This window comes from Dasypus novemcinctus, chromosome 4 (assembly GCF_030445035.2).
Source record: "Dasypus novemcinctus isolate mDasNov1 chromosome 4, mDasNov1.1.hap2, whole genome shotgun sequence".
In the NCBI taxonomy this organism is placed as follows: Eukaryota; Metazoa; Chordata; class Mammalia; order Cingulata; family Dasypodidae; genus Dasypus; species Dasypus novemcinctus.
Genome location: NC_080676.1, coordinates 156,962,536 through 156,978,545, shown reverse-complemented (window position 1 = coordinate 156,978,545; position 16,010 = coordinate 156,962,536). Strand labels below are relative to the sequence as shown.

The 16,010-nt window shown below is 35.6% G+C and overlaps 1 protein-coding gene across 3 annotated transcripts in view; it reads right to left on the bottom strand.

Annotated features, from left to right (window-relative positions):
• MORC3 (MORC family CW-type zinc finger 3) overlaps positions 1-16,010 on the bottom strand; it is a 47,183-nt gene that overhangs the window by 18,013 nt on the left and 13,160 nt on the right. For all 3 annotated transcript variants that reach the window (XR_011648719.1, XM_071214958.1, XM_071214957.1), the window contains exons 6-10: positions 15,314-15,464; positions 13,288-13,416; positions 12,983-13,102; positions 11,914-12,011; positions 780-884 (exon numbers count right to left, since the gene is read on the bottom strand). Coding sequence is in view for 2 of the 3 variants with exons in the window: in XM_071214958.1 (XP_071071059.1) it covers positions 780-884; positions 11,914-12,011; positions 12,983-13,102; positions 13,288-13,416; positions 15,314-15,464 (603 nt within the window). In the remaining variant the exon portion in view is untranslated. The remainder of the gene's footprint in view (positions 1-779; positions 885-11,913; positions 12,012-12,982; positions 13,103-13,287; positions 13,417-15,313; positions 15,465-16,010) is intronic.

The window sequence follows — 16,010 nt, the reverse complement described above, 5'->3', positions numbered from 1 at the left end:
ACCTTGGACCTCCCATGTGGTAGGTGGATGCCCCATCCATTGGGCCATATCCAGTTCCCAGTACCTAATGTTTCTAAGACTGTTTCTGTGTGGTATGTATGTTACTAAGTGCTTTCAGACATCACATCATTTACTTCTTAGGACAACTCTAGGAGATAAGTACTATTTATTGTATGGTTTTAGAAAAGATGAGAAATTTACAGATGAGAAAGCGGAAACTTAGGCCAATTGACATGTTCAATGTCATATAGCTACTTAAGCAGGAGAATTAGACTTTGAAGTCTGGCTTTAGACCCATGATCCTATGAGCCTACTATTAGAATATATCAGTGTTTTTCAAACTATGGCAACCCATTAGTGGATCATGAAATCAATTTAAGGGGTCAAGACTAGCACTAAAAAAACACAAACACATTATCAACATGAATCACATATGTGGGTAAATACTGTTTCATGAAACCTACATACATGCATACGCACATTTACTTTGGGGTGTGCCGATTCATGCTGAAGAATGTATAGGTTACAGTTTCAGAGATGTATTCACCAAATGCAATGAATGTCTCATGATGATGGAGGAGATTGTTGTTAGAGGGGGAGGAGTGGGGTGAGGGGGGTGGGGGGGAGACCTCATATTTTTTGAATGTAGTATTAAAAAAAAAGACAAAAAAATATAATAGGTTACAGTCATGTGTGCAGAACACTGTAAACAATTACTATACCCACGGATAGCACATCTTGATAAAGAAATGAGTTCATATTTTTCTAAAAGTACTTACTGTATATCTTCAACTGGCAAATTTAGAGGATACTCGGCATTTTTCTTCACTTTCATTTCATTCCAGTAATCATTAAGCTTGTCTCCTAGTGCTATTATAGTGAGCCTTAAAAAGGTAAATTATAAAATCAATTCAAGAGAAAATGATAAAGATTAAGTAATTTAGAATACAAGAAAAAGCATAAATAACCTAATAATGATCATATGAACATTGTGGTGGAAAAAAAAAATCCAACATTTAATAAAGAATACTGAAGAACCAAAATCAGGACCTTCATAAGTTCCTTGACTATCCAGGATTATTTGGGAAATAAAGACACAAAATAGTGCTACTTTGGTTTCTCTGTTAAGAAAGTGTGTTGCAGGGAAACGGACTTTGGCCCAGTGGTTAGGGCGTCCGTCTACCATATGGGAGGTCCGTGGTTCAAATCCCGGGCCTCCTTGACCCGTGTGGAGCTGGCCATGCGCAGTGCTGATGCGCGCAATGAGTGCCGTGCCACGCAAGGGTGTCCCCCGCGTAGGGGAGCCCCCACGCGCAAGGAGTGCGCCCGTGAGGAGAGCCGCCCGGCGTGAAAAGAAAGTGCAGCCTGCCCAGGAATGGCGCCGCCCACACTTCCCGTGCTGCTGACGGCAACAGAAGCGGACAAAGAAACAAAAGCAGACAAAGAAACAAGACGCAACAAATAGACACCAAGAACAGACAACCAGGGGAGGGGGGGAAATTAAATAAATAAATAAATCTTAAAAAAAAAAAAAAAGAAAGTGTGTTGCAGACCATTTACTGGGATGGTTTTAAGCTACCTACATTTCAAACTGAACCAGTAAACTTAAATGCTTCAATTCAAACTAGAACTCAGACTTTTGGTTTATAAAAGTGAACAATCATTACCAGCAAGTATATTTCAAAAGGGCTTCTGCTCCACAATTAGAGTTTGGCTTCTGCTCCACAATTTGAGTTCGACTTCTTTCACAGTAAGATTTTAATAAAAAGCAAATAAATGGGCTACTGAGATAAATGGGACTAAGGCCACAATTAAGCGTGTATTAATGCACAGTAGGTGCATTACCTACTGTGCCAGGAACCAAGTACACAGACTACAAGACATTGTCACCATAACATGCGAAATTTGAAAGAAAGCTTTCAAAAGTCAAGACTTCCAGTTTTATAGATTAACTCTAACCTACCCCCCACCCCACCCCCGCCGCCGGCTCTCACAGGTCACCTCCTACTTTAGTTCTCACTCCAGGGTGTCCCACCATCAACATGGAAACATCTAAGTTAGAAATCACCTCCCTGCCAAATATGTTTCTCTCTTCACATCATTTTTTTCATTCTATCTGATCTCTGTCCTCTCAACTCTATTTCTCAATCCATGAAAGTATACCCTCACCTGTGAAGCATATGCCTAGGAGCTGGGGAAATGCTGGATCAGAGGGATATGCAGATTCAGCTTTACTCCATACTATCAAGTAATTTTAAAAAATGGTAATTTTCATGCCCACCAGCAATGTATGAGAGGGTCCAACTGCCCTTCATCTTGCCAACCTTTGCCAGGTCATTTTTACTTTAGATAATTTTTTCATTTTTGCCCATTATACTTAACATTTTTGCATTCTGCTGAAAAAAAATCTGCCAAAAGGTCATGAAAATGTTTTCCTTTTCTTTTTTTGCCTTTCTCACTTAGATCTAAAATTCACCTGAGATTGATTTTTTCCTTATTTTGTGATGTAGGTAGGTAGCTTAGGTTCATTTTTATCCAAATGAAAGTAACTGACCTATCAGTTTTGGAAAGATGATCCTTTTCCCAACTAAACCAATATAACCTGTCATATTAGATGACCATAGGTATATAAAAATGAATTCATTTTTGGCTTCCCTATTCTATTTTATTGGACTCTCCTTACACAAAAATCACACTTTCTTAAGTTATTACATCTTTATAAATAATTGTTGATGTCCAGTATCCAAGTCTTGTTTTGTTATTTTTTAATGATTGTCTGAGCTATCTTTAGTCCTCTGATTTCCACTTAGAATAAGCTTACAACACACATCTGCTGGGTTGGTCTTTTTTTTTCTTTTTTAACTGAAACTGCATTTAAACTATTCATCTATTTGAGGATAAACTGACATTTTATAATACTCAGCCTTCCAATCCACACATTCGGTAAATTCACTTATTTAGATTACTTTCTATAAAATTTTATAGTTTTCAGTATGGTGGTCTTTGCAAATTTTCATTATATTTACTCTTAAGTGGTTGATGATTTTTACTTTATGCTAAGGTAAATGATGTGTCTTAAATTTCCTTTTTTTGTTGTTGCTGGTTTATAGAAATAAAATGGACTACTCAATACTTCTTATCTAGCAAACTTAGAATACATATTTAGTAACTGGTTCCCTTATTAATTCTAGTTTGTAGACTATTTTGGACTTTCTATACATTTTATATTATTGTCACCTACAGGTAACATTTTATCTCTTCATTTCTAACCCCCATACCTTTTCTTTCTTTCTCCTGCTTATTGTACTGGTTATTTCTCTTCTAGAACAATGGCTCATAGCTGATACCCTTCTCATTCCCAGTATTGGGGGAAAATTATCAATAATTCACCATTAGGAAAGATGCTTGCTGCTAATTTTCAATAAATACTTTTTACTATTTAATTTGCCCTTCTATTCATGGTTTTTCAGGTATATTTTTAAAAAATTACGAGTCTTGAAATTTATCAAGTGCTTTTTCTGCACTTATGAAGACGACCATAAGAATATTCCCCTTCTAAATATGATGAATTATATTGACTGATTTTTGACCATTAAAATTGCCCATGCTACTTGGAATATACCAATTGGTCTAATGTATTGTTTCTTTTTATGTGTCATTGGATATACACTTGCTATTAATAAAGATCTTTATGTACATGTCTATGAGACTGATGTGTAAAGTTCCTTTCTTATAATACACTTGTCAGATTTTATTACCAAATTTATAAGGCCTTATAAAATAAGTTGGAAATACTCCCCTTAGGAGTTTGTATAAGACTTATAACATTTAAGTTTGATTTTAACAATATGGGGGAAGGTTTCTAAAAATTGATTCATTTCAACAGAATTTTTCCATATAATCTAAAACAGTAAAAAACTGTCCACATAATCCTCTTAACAGTTTGTCTGTAGGGTGTATAATGTCCCTATTTTCACATCTGATCTTGATGATCTGTGTTTTCTCTTTTTCCTTTATCAGCCCTTCCAGATGCTTACAGTTTATTAATCTTATCAACAAAATTCTGGCTTTATTATGCCAGTTATCACTGTATCATCTCTTAGCTTCAAATCCAGGCTTCTTTGATTTGTGTTGTTATAGTGGAGTTTGAGCCTGTACCATTTTATCCTTGACAGGTCTGAGGAAAGTTAAGCTGCGTCAATAGGAGGCAATGGAAAGAACCTGCAAGGGGAGTGCAGCAAGTGGCATTTACTTTAGGTTTTGGTAATCAGCAGTTGTAATTAGGTAGAAAACCCAAGCGGCCTCTCAGAGGAGTGCCATGTGTACCCTCAGGCCAAGGAGTCCTACCGGTAAGTTTACTTGCTCCAGCATCCCACAACCTCCAGCAACAGAGAGTACCTCCTAGCAACCAGATCTAGCCTACATCATCAGAAAAAGGCAGATCTTCTCTGCAAACTGACCTGCTCCCACCCACCCACTCTGGCAACAGCAGGCCATGTCTACAGATCAGCACTGACCCATGCCTCCTGGCAATTTCTTGCCACCAGTAGGCAGCTTGATCCTGAGGCTGCCATGCCCACCACAACGAGGTCTGGATCCCTGACTCTGGGGAGAAGGGAACCATGTTCTAGAACTTAGTTCCATTCCTGTCCACACTTTTAAAACCTAAAGAATATAGCTGTTCTTTCACATCTGCTAATTCTGGACCCCTTAGAGCCTTCTTTTACCCTTTCAGTAGTTAATCACCCTCTACTATGCAAAGTTTACAATTCCTTATATTAAATTACCCCTTTTCAAATAATAGAAGTAGCTTCTGTCCCTGGATTGAACCCTGAATGATATATTGATTTTCTCTGATTTATATCTGTCCCCTAATTCATCGACTTTGCTCTTACCTTTATTATTTCCTTCCCCTTTGTTTGGTTTGTTCTATATATAAGAAGACTACAGCAAATACCTTTGCGTTTATCACAAAAGATGTTCATTTTGGAAATGTTTATATTTCTATAACAAGTAAATTTACAAGTAAAACTGATGGTCAAATTTTTTCTATGGCTTCTAATCACTTCTACCCAAGGAGCATAGGACACAATAATCTTAAAATTCTCACCCAAGAACAAACGTTTAGGATTTTATGATTGTACAAAAAAAAAAAAAATTTGATGAGAAAGCAGGAACTTGTCCTATAAATCTTTGAACCTCAGACTTCATGAGGAAAGGAAGGGAAGATAGTACTACTTGTAGAGTAGAATACAATAACTGGCATGGAAGAAGGTAGTTAAGGATTGTGGGGAGATGGTGTTGGATTAGGTAGAAAATGCTCAGAGCTCTCACAAAAACAACAGAAAAAGAACCAAAAGTTGCCTGAGGGACCTGTTTGGGGGTCAGGAGACCAGGACAGAGCTTCATAATTTGCAGGAGAGTGATGGACAGAGAGACCAAGGGGCCAAAACAACAAACTCTGAGTTACTAAACCTTCCGGCTGTTGGGAAGGGCTCCCCTCCCTGACCCAAGATGTTCAGCGAGGGTAAAACCCTGGCTCATTTCAGCTGCCTGAAAGGGGAGCAGACATATCCCTCCCTCTCAGTCATTAGAAGGGAGATGGGATGGGGAGTCGGAGGACTTTTCTTCAGTGAATTCAGCCAGCTAAGCCCACTCTGAATCACATCTCTGGCCAGACAAAAACAAAGGAAAACCAAGAGAGATATACCTCTGTGGACAGGTGTGTCAACGAGCTCCATCTGCTTGCCAGTCTGGAAATAATATGGACAAAAACTACTTTTAGAGTTCTCTTCACCCTATCCCTGGGAGAAAGGCTATGCCCCATTATTTAGTCCCTGGCATGACTCTGATAACTTAAGCTGGGCAATTTTGAAGACTCAGGATAAGATGAATGAAGTATCAAAGAGCTGTGAAAAAATAACAGGCAAGAGAGAGAAATTGGCCACCAGAGTAAATTCACCAACATATCAGATGCCTAGACATCAACAAAAAATTAAAAGCCATACTAGGAAACTAGGAAGAGATGGCCCAGGCAAAGGAACAAACCAAATATACTGAAGAGATTCAGAATTTAAGACAATTAATCAACGATAATCACACAACTCTCCTAAATCAACTCAGGGAACTGAAAGAAAATATGACTAAAGAAATAAAGGATAATAAGACACTGAGTAAGCATAAAGAACAATTTGAAAGTCTGCAAAGAAAAGTAATAGACCTTATGGGAATAAAAGACACAATGGATGAGATAAACAGTACATTAAAGGGAAGCGGACTTGGCCCAATGGATGGGGCATACACCTACCACATGGGAGGTCCACGGCTCAAACCCCAGGTCTCCTTGACCCGTGTGGAGCTGGCCCATGCGCAGTGCTGATGTGCATAGGGAGTGTCCTGACACACAAGGGTGTCCTCCGCGTAGGGAAGCCCCACGTGCAAGGAGTGCGCCCTGTAAGGAGAGCTGCCCAGCGCAAAAGAAAGTGCAGCCTGCACAAGAATGGCACCGCACACATGGAGACCTGACACAGCAAAATGACGCAACAAAAAAAAGAAATACAGATTCCTGGTGCCACTGATAAGGATAGAAGCGGTCACAGAAGAACACACAACAAATGGATACAGAGAGCAGACAAGTGGAGAGGGTAGGGAAGGGGAGAATGGGAGAGAAAGAAAGAAAGAAATCTTTAAAAAAAAAAATACATTAGAGGCACATAAGAGCAGATTTGAACTGCTTGAAGACAGAATTAGTGATTTTGAAGACAGAACATCTGAACTGGAAAACACAGAACAGAAAGAGAATGAAAAAAATGGAATAGGGTCCAAAAATATCAATATATAAGAAGGACAACACAGAATGAACACGAATAGACCTATCCCAAAACACCTACTATTCAGAATAACAAATATCAATCAGAGAAAAAGATAAGATTGTGAAAGCAGCAAAAGAAAAACAAAGCATCACATATAACAGAAACTCGATAAGATTGAGTGCCAATCTCTCATCAGAAACTATGGAGGAGAGAAGAAAGTGGTATGATGTATTGAAAGTATTGAAAGAAAAAAAACGCCAACCAAGAATTCTGTATCTGGTAAAGCTGTCCTTCAAAAAGGAAGGGGAGTTCAAAGTCTTCACAGACAAACAAAAACTGATAGAATATGTTACCAAAAGACCAGAATTATGAGAGATACCAAAGGGAGTTCTGCAGCCGGAAAGGAAAAAATAAAACTAAAAGACTTGGAGAAGAATGTAGAGGAATATTATGAGAAAGGGTTTAAAAGATAAATTACAGTACAGTATAAAAACAGAAAGTCAAAGGTCAAAACGGATGAAGTTAGTAATGCCTTTACAATTATAACATTGACTGTTAAAAGCCTGAACTTCCCAATCAAAAGACACAGACTGACAGAATGGATTAAAAAATTAGCCATCTATATGTTGTCTACAAGAGACTCAACTCAGGCATAAGGACACAACCAGGTTAAAAGTGAAAGATTGAAAAAAGGTATTCCATGCTAACAGTAATCAAAAAAAGAGCTGGAGTATTGATACTAATATCAGACAAAATAGATTTTAAATGCAAAACTGTCATAAGGGATAAAGGTCATTATATATTAATAAAAGGGACAATTCAACAAAAAGAAATAACTATTCTAAGTATGTATGTACCTAAACTAAGTGCCCCAAGATACATGAGACACACTGGCAAAGCTGAAGGGGGAAAATAGATGCCTCTACCATAAGAGTTGGAGACTTCAGTACACCACTCTCAGTACTGGATAGAACATTTGGATAGAGGGTAAATAAAGAAACAGAGAACCTAATAATATGATAAATGAACTAGACTTAACAGACATTTACAGAGCCTTGCACCCCAAACAGCAGGATACACATTCTTTTCAAGTGCTCAGGGATCCTTCTCCAAGATAGACTATATGTTGGGTCACAAGACAAGTCTTAATACATTTTAAAAGACTGAAATTATATAAAACATTTCTCTGATCGTTAACGGAATAAAGCTAGAAATAATAATGGACAGAAAAGGGGAAAATTCATCAATATATGGAGATTAAAGACCATACTCTTAAATAATCAATGGACCAAAGAAGAAATTGCAAGAGAATTCAACAAACATCTTGAGACAAATGAAAATGAGAACGCAACGTATCAAAACCTATGGGACGCTGCAAAGGCAGTGCTGAGAGGGGAATTTATAGTCCGCATGCTTACATTAAAAAAGACCTAAAATTAATGATCTAACTGCACACCTGGAAGAACTAGAAAAAGAACAGCAAACTAATCCCAAACCAAGCCAAAGGAAAGAAATAGTAAAGATCAAAGCAAAAATAAATGAAATCGAGAACAAAAAAACAAAAGAGAGAATCAAAAAAACTAAAAGTTGGTTCTTTGAGAAAATTGCTAGATAGAGCAATTAGGTTCTTGGAGAAAATCAGCTATACTGACAAAAAAAAAAAAGACACAAATAAAATCAGATATAAGAGGGTGGACATTACCACTGACCCCATAGGAATAAAAGAGATCATAAAACGATATTATCAACAACTATATGTCAAAAACTAGGAAATGTAGATAAGACGGACAAATTTCCAAACACCCAACAACTATCTACACTAATTTTAGAAGAAATAGAAGACCTCAACAAACCAAACACAAGTGAAAAGACTGAAACAGTCGTCAAAAACCTCCCAAAGATGAATAGCCCAGGACCAGATGGCTTCACAGGTGAATTCTACCAATCATTCAAAGATGAACTAATACCAATCTTGCTGACACTCTTCCAAAAAAATGAATAGGAAAGAACACTACCAAACTCACTCTATGGAGTCAACATCAACCTAATACCAAAATCAGAAAAATATAGTATAAAAAAAGAAAATTACAGACCAAATAGAGCTCATGAATACTGATGCAAAAATCCTCAACAAAATACTTGCAAACAGAATCCAAAAGCACATTAAAAGAATTATACACCACAATCTAGTAGATTTTACCCCAGGTATATATGGGTGGTACAACACAAGAAAATCAGTTAACGTTAATAAACCACATTGATAAACTGAAGGAAAAAAACCACATGATCCTCCTGATTGATGCAGAAAGGGCACTGTGACAAAATACAGCACCCTTTCTTGATAAAAACACTCCAAAAGAGGAATAGAAGGAAGCTTTCTCAATACAGGAAAGAGCATATACGAAATACCTGCGAGTCTTGTACTCAATGGTGAAAGACTGAAAGTTTTCCCACTGAGATCAGGAACAAAACAAGGATGTCCACTGTCACCATTATTATTCAATATGGTCCTAGAAGTTCTAGATAGAGCAAATAGGCTAGACAAAGAAATAAAAGGTACCCAAATAGAAAAGGAAGAAGTAAGCCTTTCACTATATGCTGATGACATGATCCTATATCTAGGAAATCCTGAAAAATGCACAACAAAACTACTAGAATTAATAGATAAGTTCAGCCAAGTGGCAGGGTACAAGGTTAATACAAAAAATCAATAGCATTTCTATACCCTACTGATGTCAATCTGAGGAGGAAATCAGGGGGAAAAAATTCCATTTATAATAGCAACTAAAACAATCAAATATTTAGGAATAAACTTAACCAAGGACAGACAGGACCTGTTACCAGAGAACTACAAAACATTGCTAAAAGAAATGAAAGAAGACAAATAAATGGAAGGACATTTTGTGTTCTCAAATTGGAAGGCTAAATATTGTTAAGACATCAATTCTACCCAAACCAATTTACAGATTAACTGCAATCCCAATAAAATTCCCTACTGTCTTTTTTGCAGTAATCAAAAAGCCAATAATCAAATTTATTTGGAAGGGTAAGGGGCCCCAAATAGCCAAAACTGTCCTTAAAAAGAAGAACAAAGTTGAAGAACTCTCACTTCCTGACTTCAAAACATATTACCTAGCTACAGTGGTAAAAACAGCATGGTACTGGCATAAGGACATATTGACCAATGGAACCAACTTAAGAACTCAGAAACTGACCCTCACATCTACAGTCAAGTGATTTTTGACAAGGCTGTTAAGCCTACCTAGCTGGGCCTGAACAGTCAATTCAACAAATGGTGCTGGGAGAATTGGATAGCAATATCCAAAAGAAAGAAAGAAGACCCCTATCTTATATCTTATACCAAAATTAACTCAAAAGGGATCAAAGACTTAAATATAAAAACAACCCACCATAAAACTCCTGGAAGAAAATGTATGCAAGCATCTTCAGGATCTTGTGGTAGGTGGTAGTTTCTTAAACCTTACACCCAAAGTACGAGCAACAAAAGAAAAAATAGATAAATTCAACACTTTTGCACCTCAAAGGACTTTGTCAAAAGAGAGAAAAGGCAGTCAACTCAATGGGAGAAAATATTTGGCAATCACATATCTGATAAGGGTTTAATATCCATGATATATAAGGAGATCATGCAACTCAACAATAGAAAGACAAAGTATCCGCTTAAAAAATGGGCAAAAGACTTCAAAAGACAACTTTGCAAAGATAAAATATAAATGGCAAAGAAACACATGAAAAAATGTTCAACTCTAAAAATTAGGGAAATACAAATCAAAACTACAGTGAGATATCATGTCACACCTATTTGACTGACCACTATTAAAAAGTCAGAAAATTGTAAAGGTTGGTGAGGATGTGGAGAGATAGGAATGCTTATTCACTGTTGATGGGAAAGTAGAATGGAACAGCCACTGTGGAGGACGGTTTGGCAGTTCTTAAGAAGTTGAATATAGACTTGCCGTGGGACACAGCAATACCACTACTAGGTATATACCCAGAAGAACTGAGAGCAGTGACACGAAGAGATGTCTTCATGTTCACAGCAGCATTATTCGCAATAGCCAAAAGCTGGAAATAACTCAAGTTATATCCATCAACCAATGAATGGATAAACAAACTGTGTAGTATACACACAGTTGAATATTATATGGTGGGAAGAAGAAATGAAATCGTGAAACATATGACAACATGGATGAACCTGGAGGACATTATGCTGAGTGAAGCAAGCTAGACACAAAAGAACAAATATTGTATGAATGCCCTATTATAAACTAAATATATTATGTGAAATATAACTACATTATGTGAAATATATGAATACGGGTAGAATTGCATATATAAGACAGTTTTTCTTTGAAGCTGAACAAATGTACATTAATACTACAAATGTTAATATCAGAACAAATAAAACAGATTATACTAAGTGAAAGAGACCAGAGTACTACATATTGTATGACTCTATTTATATGAAATTAACTATATATCAATTTATCATTTATAAAGATAAAATGAGATGAGTGGTTATGTATTTCTGAGGCCTTCCTAAGGCTAAGGGATGTGGAGTCTTTCTGGAGACAAGAAATTGTTCTAAAATTTTAGAGATGATAAATGTAAAACACTGTGATTATACTAAAAGCCACTGATTATATACTTTGGATCAAATAACCAGAAACACCAGCTATGTACAGTGGGGAAAGCATAAAGAGATTGAGAGGTGAGGAATTTTCTTGTTGTTTTATTATTATTGATTGTTTTATTATTTGTTGTTTATTATTATTATTTATATTATAAATAGTGAAAATGCTCTAATAATGAGTAAAGTGATGAATGCACAACTTTGTAATTATACCAAATACCACTGATTGTACACTTTGGATGAACTGTATTCTTTATTAATATGTATAAAAAAATTGGTTTGTTTAAAAAAAAAGAATTAAATGTGAAGGATTTGGAACAACAACAAAAAAGATGGTGTAGTGCCTTCATAATTAAAACATAAAAATAAGTACAAAATTCAACCTAGAAAAAGCTACAAAAGTATTTCCAAAATAAAATAAAACAATAGTATAAATGGGTAACATACCTATACTCATTAGTATAGTCAAAATCTTGTTTATTATGAGTTGGCTTTAGGAAATTACATTCTATAATTCCAACTACTCCAACGCCCATGTTGTTTGCCTAAAAATTAAAATGAAATCAGCATTTTAAGCATAAAACATGACACACAAAATAATTAACCTTACACAAAGATTTACAATTTATATAAAACATTTTCTAATACTTTATCACATATAAATCTTTTAAGTATCCAACAAAATTCAGACTGAAAAACAGTATCTGACAGGTGATTTGCTTTTCTGGGAGTTAATTCCTAAGTATATTAGGACATTCCTCAAAAGCCACTTTAATCATTAACAAGTATCCATTTAGAGACTATTAACATTCAATTTTATACATTAGAAAAATGACCACCTCTACTAGGAGGCAATTTCTTAGGGAGCAGAAACCACAACTAAATTATTTTTATATCCATAGTGCCATGCAGAGGATCTTGCACATAATATTCCATAAGTATACTAGATAAAAGTTGTTCACCCAAAGTTACACATCTAGTTTCTAATGGATATAGAATCAAAGTTACTTTTTAAATCCTGCTAAAAAACCGAACTCAATATATATGAGCCATAGTCTGATTATTCTGACAGATTAACTAGTATATTTTGTGCATAGAGAAAAATAAGGTAGAATATTTAACTTATAGAAGAAAATTTTCATAAACGTAACTATGAACCAAACTATGTAACCCGGACCTTAATTAAAAATCGTTAGTGGTTCCTCATCTCATACCATTTTTAAACCACTGTAATAACAATGTTCCTTCAGGGTATAGTTTTTATCCACCTTCCTCATCCTATCATCCTGTCTCTCCCATTTCTCTGTCCAATACATATGGTCCAGTCATAGCAAATTACTCCCTTTATTATGTCATACTCTTGAGAAGCCTCCAATGCTTTACCAATGTTATTAGAAAAAGACTGACATTTAAAAATCATAGGCAGAAAGCACAGTGAAATTATTTCACATTTGATCCTATTAACATATTCTAACTATTGCAAAAGATACATTTTCTTTTCAAATATAAAGCTTACCCTTAATTGACATCCAACTTTTTCATAAGCTTTGATGAGTCGATTTCTGTGATACATCATTATCCCATAATGATCTTTATTTCTGCAGTTGAATCCAAAAGTAATTCTCACCGTTTTAGTCTTAAAATGTTAAGGAAAATGCTTAACACAACACCCTTCATATCATCTTATTTCATGATTTAATTAGTCCAAACGCACATAAAGAAAGGAAATGTTGGAGATGATTAGAATCCCTATCAGGAAAAGAGGGGTAGGGGGAATAAGCTTGACTAACGAATTTCTACATGGCATCATGAAAAGGATACTAAAAATTTGGGTCGATAAACATCACGTTCAATGTAGGCAAGACTCTTTGAAACTAGTTGTGTCTTCACTTTCTGCCCACGTAAGATGATCTGCATTCTTGGCTTTAGATATAATATACTGCAGTAAGCCTGCAAAGAGACACAACAATATCTGTCCTTTCTGAACAATTACCGACAAGTCTGCTCAATATTACTTTTATTTAAATAGAAAGCTACAAAATTGTCTTGCTAAAGAACGCGTTATCTCTTCAATAAAATAATACAGACTATAAAGCTGCGTTATTCTGACTCAATTACTTTTCATTAAAAATAAGCAATACATAGTGGCCATGTTGCAAACAAAAAGACAGAACTAAAAAAAAAAAGCAAACAAAATGATGTTGCAGAAAACAATCTACTGACTTAAGATGGTGATATGTCATTAAGTGAAAAAGTTACAAAATAATGTATATAGTATGATCTCATTTTAATTTAAAAAAGGTACATATACACAAAAACGACTATTTTCTAATTTTTCTCTGTCAAATACATATATCAGTGCTATAATTTAAAAAGCAGTAATAAAGTTTAGCTGGGCAAAAATAACATGTAAATCAAATATAAATGAAAGGGCACATTTCTTTAAGCTTTACAAGGAAAAAAACTTCAAATGATACACCAATACTTCAGCAGAGTAGACCACCTCAAGCTTTTTCATAACTGGGTTGTCAACAACCAGCAGTCATCAAAATTGTTTTCAGTCTTAAATGCATGAAAACTTAGACACTTTCGCAGCCTGACCAAACTTAAGTGTCCTAAAATATGTTCAAATATGCTCTACTGTGCCTGTCCCCTAGTTATCAGAAAACTTGGAATGAAATGCATTGAATAATTCAAAAGGGACAGATGTAACCTTACTGACAGAACTAAAATTTGAACACTTTTCTTTTCTGATTCCTGATTTCAAAAGAAATGTTTTCCCACTTCTAAAATTCATTAATAATATTTTAAAATATTCTACCGTACAGTATACTTAAAACACACCCTCTGCTCTAGCTGCCTCTACATCTGTTTCATATTTGAGCTAGGACATCAAAGAATAACGCATTGGGGTACATCAAGGAATAGTAAATATCTGTCATTATAATTGGAAGGAGCTCAGAAAAATTAGCATGGCAAACTTCATATACAGCTTGGTGATATGAAATAATTTTAGCACATAATATAGAGTGGAAAATTAGTATTACATGTCATAGTGACTAAGAATCTTAATATCCTTATAATCATCATGGTAGGCATGTTATCTATTTTAAATATTTTTAAATTTAAAAAGAACACATGGGATTTGGTGTTTTGTGATTAAACATAACCATCATAGAATATAATAATTTCAGGATTCCTGATTCAAGCAATCTAATGGCATAGCAAAAAACTGCAGCCACTGGGACGTAGATATGGCTCAACTGACAGAGCGTCCGCCTACCATATAGGAGGTCCAGGGTTCGAACCCAGGACCTCCTGGCCTGTGTGGTAAGCTGGTCCATGCGCAGTGCTACCGCGCAAGGAATGCCATGCCACGCAGGGGTGTCCCATGCTCAAGGAGTGCGCTCCACAAGGAGAAAAGCACAGCCTGCCCAGGAGTGGTGCTGCAAACACAGAGAGCTGAAGCAGCAAGATGACACGATAAAGAGACACAGAACCTGGTGTCGCCTGACAAGAATGCAACTGGACACAAAAGAACAGTGAACGGACACAGAGCAGACAGCTGGGGGGAAGGGGAGAGAAATAAAAATAAATCTTAAAAAAAAAAAAAAAGCAAAAAAAACTACAAGTACTATTAAACCTGAAAACCTAGTAATTAAAAGAAGTTTTTCTAAGCAAATAAAACCACCAGGGCACTCATGAAAAGTTTAATAAGTTGGTTAACTGAGATACTTTCATTCACATATCCCTGGCAGCATTTACAATATAAGGGAATAACATAACTCTACTAATAGTTCCATTATTGATGTTTTTCTCATTTCCACAAATGGGTCTGAATACCTACCCTCAGGGAATAGTCACTTTCCGGTGCAATTTGGTCCATCCTTTCTTGCTTCTTGTACCCTTTCTTCCCTGTTGTCTCATCTAAATCCTCAGGGATTCTGATGTCATATTTATCCTTATCAAAATCAAACTCTGTTGCACCATTTTTGTAGCTGTAGAAATAATTTTTTAAGGAGTTAAAACTGTTAACTTCAAGCAAGATAAGCAAAACCAGTAAGTAGCTTTAAAAAAAATAAAAATACACCCCAAAAACCTTCCAAAAAACCCAAAGCATATCATAGTAAGAGGACAAAATCAAGACAATTTTTAAAAAAGGAATTCAAGGAGGTAAGAAATACAAGTTTTAAAGTTTTTAGGCTTCTCACTATGCTTTATTCCTGTGCTTCAATGTCTTAGATCTTTTATTATTACACATTAATCCTAGATTTAAGAATTTTTATTTGCAAAGGATTTTATCCTCACAAGGATAAAGGATTACAAATTTTAGCAACATAAACATCTCACCTATATTACTTTTCTCATCAAAAGTTAAATCAGTATTTAGCTGTAAGTAAAGGACAAAAGGGACAAAGATTTCTCAACCAGACTTTCACACAATGAAAACATTAGCAGGACTTTTGTCTTCCCTTTCTTTTTTTTTTTTTTTTTTTAAGGGTTAGGGGGTGGAAAACTGGGAGAGAATAAATTGCTTATGGAGA